The following is an 8,374-nucleotide window of genomic DNA, read 5'->3' as shown; positions in this document are numbered from 1 at the left end:
TAAAACCCCCATTGAATCCCCAAAAAAAACACATTAGATCCCCAAAAACCCCATTGAATCCCCAAAAAACCACATTGGATCCCCAAAAACCCCCATTGAATCCCCAAAAAACCCATTGAACCCCCAAAAACCCCTATTGAATCCCCCAAAAAACCCCATTGAATCCCAAAACCCCCAGACTGGACCCCCAGCCCGCAGGGGGTGGCGGTGGCGGCGTCACCTGGAGCCGGGCGGGGTCGGGCAGGTCCCCGGGCGGGATCTGGTGCTCGCTCTGGATGCGCCCCAGCAGCGCCGGCAGCCGCTGGATCAGGCGTTTGCGGCGCCCGCGGCGCCCCAGCAGCGCCGGCAGCTCCTGCTGCAGCCGCGACAGGATCAGGGCGTGCACCTGGGGGGGAAAACGGCGGGGTGGGACCCACTGGGATCCGATGGGAACACCCCCGGATCCACTGGGATCCACTGGGATCCACTGGGAACACCCCCGGATCCATGGGAACACCCCCCGATCCACTGGGAACACCCAGGGCATCCCAAAGAAAGAAACCCCCCCTGGGACCCAAAAAGTCCAAGGGATTCCCCCCCCCAAACCCAGCGGCGCATCCAAGGTGATCCAAAATCCCCCTGGGATCCCCAAACCCGCAGGGACCTCCAGAACCATCCCCAAAGCCTCCCAGGATCCCTGAACGTCCATGGGGACCTCCAGGATGATCCCAAATCCCCCCCCCGGATCACCCAAAACACCTCCCAGACCCCCCCGGATCCCTTAGGCATCCCTCAAACCCCAGGATGATCCCAAACCCCTCCGGATTGCCTGGATCCCCATCACCCCAGGGTGATCCGAGACCCCCCCAAACCCCCCCAAAATCCCCAAACACCCCCAAAACTCCCAGATCCCCCAGGGACCCCTCAAACCCCAGAATGACCCCAAACCCCTCCGGATTCCCCTGGGTCCCCATCACCCCAGGGTGATCCGAGACCCCCCCAAACCCCTCCAAAACCCCCCCAAACCCCCCCAAGCCCCTCCCCGAGCTCACCCTGACCAGGCGGGCTCTCTTGACCAGGTCGTTGAGCTTGCGGCGGGCGCTGTTGCGGGGCAGCGCCTGGATCTCCCGGAACAGATCCTGCTCCTCCAGCTCGAAGAGGCGCCGGTGCTCGGCGCTGCGCAGCGCAGGCCGCGCCCAGAACGAGCCGATGTAGACGCGCAGCACCTCGGGCGTGTCCACCACCTTGCCCAGCACCCAGAGCAGCGCCCGTAGACCCTGAGCAGCTGCTGCGCGCCCACCGCGTCCGCCTTGTTGAGCACCACGCGCACTTTGTCCTCGTGGCCGCGCAGCGCCGCCAGCGCCGCCGAGAACTCGTCCGAGATCTCCAGTTTGTGAGCGTCGAAGAGCAGGATCACCAGGTCCACGCGCTCGGCGAACCAGCGCAGCACGGCCGGGAAGTCATAGCCTGGGAAAATGGGGAAAAATAATGGGATTGGATCCATAATTCCAATGGGAAACACAAAATCCGACCCTAATCCAAAAATAATCCAACCCAGGAACCAGAGCAGCACGGCTGGGATGTCATAGCCTGGGGGAATAATGGGAATGGATCCTGAAATTCCAATGGGAAACACAAAATCCGACCCTAATTCTGAAATTATTCAACCCAGGAACCAGCGCAGCACGGCTGGGAAGTCATAGCCTGGGGGAATAATGGGAATGGATCCTGAAATTCCAATGGGAAATCCTAAATTAATCCCTAAGCACAAAATAATCCATTGTAGGAACCAGCGCAGCACGGCCGGGAAGTCATAGCCTGGGGGAATAATGGGATTGGATCCCGAAATTCTGATAAATCCTAAATCCTGAATTCCTAAATCCAACCCTAATCCCGAAACAATTCATTGTAAGAACCAGCGAAGTCGTAGCCTGGGGGGAAATGGGGGAAAATGGGATTGGATCCCAAAATTCCGATGGAAACCCCAAATCCTGCCCCAAATCGATCCCAAACCGATCCCGAATCGATCCCGAATCGATCCCAAACCGAGCCCGATTTCATCCCCAAACCTTCCCCCCCCATTTTCCCACCCCCATTCCCAAATTCCCATTTTCCCACCCCCCCTTTCCTCCCCCCTTTTTTTTCCCACCCCTCCCCCCCATTCCCGGCCCCTCCCCCACCCCTCCCTTGGCAGCCGCCGCCGATTTTGGGGTGGGGGAGGAAGCGGGGGAGGGGCCGGGGGGGTCCCGGGGGGGTTCGGCCCCGCCTGGAAATTTGGCGAAATTCCCGGGAATTCGGGGCCGGCCCCGCCCCCACCGCGCCCCCCCCGCCTTTGGCACCCAAACCCTTGGCAGAATTCCCAAAATTCCCCAAAACACCTCGGGAGCACCCCCAGATCCCCCCGAAAAACATCCCCAGATCCCCCCAAAAACTTCCCCAAATCCCCCCAAAACCATCCCCAGATCCCCCCAAAAACTTCCCCAGATCCCCCCAAAAACTTCCCCAAATCCCCCCCCCAAAAACATCCCAGATCCCCCCAAAAACTTCCCCAAATCCCCCCCCCAAAAACATCCCCAGATCCCCCCAAAAACTTCCCCAAATTCCTCTCCCCAATTTTGGGATCCTCCTTTTCCCACGTTTCTTTTTTTTTTTTTATTTTTCCCGGATTTTTTCGGCCCCTCCCCAAATCCCAGAACCCCTCCCCCAATTCCGGCGACCCCTCCCCAATTTCGGGCCCCCCTCGAGCCCCCAAATTATGGGATTCCTCCTCCCCCCGCCACCCCCCCAGAGGGACATTGGGATTTTGGGATGCCTCCTTTTTCCCGCGCGGTTTTTTGGATTTTTCCCGGGTTTTTTCGGCCCCTCCCCAATTCCAGGACCCCTCCTCAATTTCGGGGACCCCCCCTTACCCCTGCAGACCGTCTGCTTGGCCCCCGCCAGGATCCCGGGGGTGTCGATCAGGGTGATGCTCTCCAGGACCTGATTGTTCAGCGTGGCACAAAAGAACCTGGGGGGGCCGGGGGGGTCAAAAAAAAACCCAAAAAAACCCCCAAAAAATCCTCCAAAAAACCCCAAATAACCCCCCCAGAGCCCCCCCGGCCCCGCCCGAGCCGCCGGGACTGGCAGCGGGCGGGCGGAATTCCAAAGGCATGGCTCATCCCGGGGGGGCACCAGAAAAGGGGGAAAAAAGGGAAAAAAAAGAGGAAAAAAAGAGAAAAAAGCGGGGAAAAGTGTGGGGGGAGGGGGGAAGGGGCGGGACCCCCCGTTTTTAGGGAGGTGGGGGGTGGGGAGAGCCCGAATCGGAGGAAAAACGGGAAAAACAATGGGGGGAAATGGGGATAATTAAGGAATTAAAAGAGGAAATTCGGGATGGAGGGAGGAGAAACCCCGGATTTGGGGAGGGGGGGGCGAGGGGGAGGGGGTGGTGACCCCCCCCCAGTCTTGGGGGGATTTGGGTGGAAAATGGGAAAAATGGGGGAAATGAGGAAAACGAGGTGGAAAAAAATGGGAGAATTGGGGGAAACTGCAGAAAATTGGGGAAAGCCAGGAGGGAGGGGCTGAATGTGAGATTGAACCATCCCAGTCCGGGGCTGGAATTGCTGATCCCGGGGGCAGATCCCAAATCCCAAATCCCAGAACAGAACCCAGAACCCCAGCCAGGTCCCAGGACTGATCCTAGGATGGATCCCAGCCCAAATCCCAGCTCCATCTCAGACTCCAGGACTGATCCCGGCCCAGATCCCAAATCCCAGCTCAGATCCAAGAGCAGATCCCAGCACAGACCCCGGATCCCAAATCCCAGATCCCAAACCCCAGCCCAGATCTCAGGACTGATCCCAGCTCAGATCCCATCCCACATCCCAGACCCCAATCCCAAATCCCAGATCTCAGATCTCAAATCCCAGCTCAGATCCCAGAACCCAGATCCCATCTCAGATCCCAGATCTCAATCCCATCTCACCTCCCTGATCTGAAATCCCAAATCCCAGATCCCAAACCCCATAGCCCAGATCCCAAGTCCCAGCTCAGATGCAAGAGCAGATCCCCTCTCAGATCCCAGAACCCAAACCCCAGGTCCCAAACCCCATCCCAAACCCCATCTCAGACCCCATATCCCAACCCCCAGATGTCAGATCCCAACCCCCCCCAGCCCCTCACCTGTTGAGGAAGCCGCTCCCGAAGGGCCCCAGGTGCCGGAAGAGGGTTTTTGGGATCCACCACGAGGGCGTTGCCGGGGATGATCCCCTCGGCCGGGCCGTGCATGACGGCCACGAAGGAATCCGTGGTGGGCTCGGGGCCCACGCGGGCGCCGGGGATCTCCTGCTCCAGCAGGTACTGGATGAAGGAGGTTTTGCCGCTCGAGTACTGGCCCATGACCAGCACCATGGGCTTGGCCTCGAAGTCGGCGTCCTGCAGCGCGGGCGAGTGGAAGGAGCCGAAGGCGTAGAATTGCTCTGCCGGCAGCACCTTGGCCTTGTAGAGAGCCCGCAGAGCCTCGGCCACCGGCGGCTCCCGAGCGGCCACCGGGCGCTGCCGCCGCAGCCAGCTGAACATCGGGGGCGATTCGGGGAGTCTGGGGGGGATTGGAGGGGATTCGGGGGAGTTTGGGGGGATTGGAGGGGATTCGGGGGGGATTTGGGGGAGTTTGGGGAGGATTGGAGGGGATTTAGGGGGGATTTGGGGGAGTTTGGGGGGTTTGGAGGGGATTCAGGGGGATTGGAGGGGATTTGGGGGAGTTTGGGAGAGTTCGGGGGGAATTGGGGAGGATTTGGGGGAAGTTTGGGGAGTTTGGGGGAAGTTTGGAGGGGTTTAGGGGGATTTGAGGGGGATTCAGGGGGAATTCAGGAGATTCTGGGGGTGTTCGGGGGCTTTGGGGGAGCTGGGAGAGGGGTTGAGGGAGTTTGGGGGGGCTGAGGGAATTCAGGGCGTTTTGGGGGGATTTGGGGGAATTTGTGGGGGTTCAGGAGATTCTGGAGGGGTTCGAGGAGGTTCGGGGGAATTTGGGGAGGTTTAGGGAGGATTTGGGGAGATTCTGGGGGGGTCACGGGGGGGATTTGGGGGATCCCGAGGTGGGAAGGGAAGGGCGGGGGACAAAGGGAATCCCCTCAAATCCCGGGATAACCCCGGGGATCCCTCTGGAATTCGCGGATCTGCGGGGAGAGCGGAGATCCCGAGGGAAAAAAAAGGGGAAAAAAGGGAAAAAAAGGGGAAAAAGCTCTGGAATGGCAGAGATCCCCAGGAAAAAGGGGGAAAAGGGGGGGAAATGCGGGAAAAAATGAGGAAAAGGAGGGGAAAAGAATGAGGAAACTGGAGGAAAAAAATGAGGAAAAGGGGAGGAAAAAAAAGAGGAAAAGGGAGGGGCTCAGGTGGAGGGGGCAGCCATGGGGGAGGGGAGCAGGGAATTCCCACCTGGATCCGCTGGAAAAATGAGAATTTGGGAAGATTTGGGTGGGAAAACCCAGCGGGAAAAGCGAATTTAAGGGATTGATCCCCCCCAAAAAAATCCCGGCGGGAAATGAGGGTTCGGGGAGGGGGGGGGGGGGAGATTCCCGAAAAAAAATGGAATGAAACGGAGATTTGGGGATCCCTGCTGGAGAAACGAGGGGAAAAAAGAGAATTTCAGGGGTTTTCCTTCTATTAGCGAGGAGGGAAAAGAAGGTTTTAGGGAGCTTTTGCCTTAAAAGGAGGGAAAAAAATGGAGCTGGAGGAATTTTTTCCATAAAACCGAGCCAAAAGTGAAGTTTCAGGGATGTGGTGCCGTGAACTGAGGGAAAAGGAGGAGCTGGGATTTTTTTTCCCTGTCAAAACAAGCAGAAAAGTGAAATTTTAGGGATTTTTCCCATCAAGTCAAGGGGAAAAAAGAAGATTTGTTTGTTTTTTTTTTCCCCAGAAAAACAAGGAGCTAAACCAACTCCAGGGGTTTTTATCCCCCCTAAAATCCAGCCGGGAAGTGAAGTTTTAGGGATTTTGTTTTTTTACAAAAAAAAAAATCGAGTCCCAAACGCGACGTTTTTGGGATTCCCTGCCGGAAAAGGAGCAGGAAAACGGAATTTCGGGGATTTTTCACCCCCCAAAAAACCCCCCGGGGGATCCCAAACTTCTCCCACCCAAACGAGCGGAAACTCCCGGGATTTCCTCGCCCCCAAATCCCAAAAAATTCCCTTTTCCCTCCCCGCCCCGCCCTGGGGGGATTTTCGCTGTTCCGGGTGGGAAAATTCTCATTTTTCCGCTCCAAAATTCGAATTTTTCCGCCCCGGAATTCCCGTTTTTCCTCCCCGAAATTCCCTTTTTTTCCCCCCGCGGTTTTCCCGACCTTTTCCCGCTCCCTTTTCCCGGGAATTTCGCTCCCGATCCCGCGGCCGCGGGCGCAGCTCTGAGCTCCAAAAAAACGCGGGGGGGGGAAAAAACGGGACCGGAATTTCCATAAATTTCCATAAATTTCCATAAATTTCCATAAATCTCCATAAACGGGGGCGAGGGGGCCGAGCCGCGCCTTAAAAGAGCAGCGGGAATTAATAAATTAATAAATTAATTAACGGGGGCGTGATTGAGTTAATAAATAATTAATGATGGGGGGCCCTGGAGGGGGGGGAGCGAGGGACGAGCCCGGAGGATCCCGGGAATTATTTAATAAAAAATCCCGGGAATTGTTTAAAAAATCCCGGGAATTATTTAAAAAAAAAATCCCGGAATTCCAGAGGATCCCAAAGAATTCCAGAAAATCCCAAAAAATCAAAAAAATCCCAGAAATTCCAGAGGATCCCGGGGGGCCCAGGGACCCCCCCCCCCCGCCCCTCCCCCCCCCCCCCCCACCCCCCCCCCCTTCCCGTTTTATTTTATTTTTTTTTTGTTTGTTTTTTGTTTTTTCCCGGCGGGAATCAGCGGGGCCGGGGCTTCGTTAATTAATTAAAAGTGATTTTTTTTTTTTTTAATTTACACCAGAAATAGTAAATGTCCAAGAATTCCTTAAAAAAACTCGGTATAGACAATAAATACAGTACAAAATTCCAGCCGGGAATCTCCCCCCGGGGCCCTCCCCGGGAAATCTCCTTTTTTTTTTTTTTTTTTTTTTTTTCCTTTTTTTTGGGAATTCTCCTCCTCTCCGAAATTCGGGATCCGACCCCGCCCCCCCCCCCAACCCCGAATTCCTGGGAAAAAAAAAAAAAAAGGGAAGGAAAGGGTTAAAAATCCCCCCCAAAAAACCCGGAATTCCGGGGGGAAAAGGGGGGGAGGGAGGGAGGGAAAAAAAAAAAGGAATTTGGGAAGGGAAATGGGAATTTGGGGGAAAAAAATGAAATTTTGGGGCGAAAAATTGAGAATTATTTGGATAAATGGGATTTTTCTGGAGGAAAAAAATGGAGATTTTGGGGGTGGAAAGCGAATTTTTGGGATTTCTTTTGGAAAAATGAGGATTTGGGAACGGGAAGTGGAAATTCCTGAGGGAAATCCAGATTTTTTTTGTTTAAGGGGGAATATTGCGGCTAAAAAAAAAAATAAAAAAGACTTTGGGCTAAAAAAGGCGATTTTGGGGTTTTCCAGTGGATCCACCCGGCCGAGAACGGGAAAATCCAAAACTGGGCAAAAATTGGGAAAAAGAATTAAAAAAAGTGGGGAAAAGGGAAAGGAAAGGAGGCCAGGAAGGGATAAATAATAAAAAAATGGGATTGAAAATGGATAAAAATGGATAAAAACACAAATGGGGAGAAGCAGAAACGGAGCGAGGAAAAATAAACGGATTGTTAAAAAAGGGGAAAACGGGACGAAGAGAAACAGAAATAAATAAAAAACTGGGATAAAAAACCGGGATAAAAATGGGATAAAGGAAAATAAATAAGATAGAAAAGGATAAATTAAAAAAAAATAAAACCAATAAAATAAAAGGGATGGAGGAGAAAAAACGGGAGAAAGAAAAAGGGAGGAAAAACCAGAAAAAAAAAATTTCCGAATTCCTGGGATTTTGGATTCCCTGCTGGAATTCCCGGGAAAATCCCGATTTTTTTTTTTTTTTTTTTGGAAAAAACGCTGCGGGGGATTTGGGGGAATCCCAAAAGCGACCGAAATTCCCAAGAAAAGTTGGAAAAATCCCCGGAAATCCCAGGCGGGAACTCCCCGGTCCCTCCTCCCCCACTTCCAACCCCCAAAATTCCGGGAATTGGGAAAATTGCCCCAAAAATGGGAAAAAAAGGGAAAAAAAATCCAAATCAAACAAACAAACAAAAAAAAAAAAAAAAAAGGGAATTTTGGGGAAATCAAGGCGGGAAATTCCCGTTTTCCCGGCAGAAATTGGGATTTTTATTTTTTTTTTTGCTTTGGTTGAAGGATTTGGGAAAGGGGAAAACGGGATCAGAGCGAAGCCACTGGAAAATTCCTTTTTTGTTTTTTTAAAGGAATTTTG

At 53.7% G+C, this 8,374-nt stretch overlaps 1 protein-coding gene across 1 annotated transcript; it reads right to left on the bottom strand.

Moving 5' to 3' along the window:
* Window positions 1-220: 220 nt before the first annotated feature.
* LOC148217849 (EH domain-containing protein 2-like) lies at window positions 221-4,554 on the bottom strand (the record flags this gene model as incomplete). Its single annotated transcript, XM_088158443.1, is given in 6 exon segments — window positions 221-385; window positions 1,032-1,246; window positions 1,249-1,446; window positions 2,889-2,986; window positions 4,138-4,178; window positions 4,180-4,554. Coding segments are annotated over 6 exon segments (1,071 nt in total), but the record flags the coding sequence as incomplete, so codon positions are not given.
* Window positions 4,555-8,374: the final 3,820 nt, after the last annotated feature.

Source organism: Sturnus vulgaris, unplaced genomic scaffold, assembly GCF_052056855.1.
Source record: "Sturnus vulgaris isolate bStuVul1 unplaced genomic scaffold, bStuVul1.hap1 Scaffold_2034, whole genome shotgun sequence".
Lineage (NCBI taxonomy): Eukaryota > Metazoa > Chordata > Aves > Passeriformes > Sturnidae > Sturnus > Sturnus vulgaris.
This window is presented reverse-complemented; position numbering and strand designations above follow the sequence as displayed.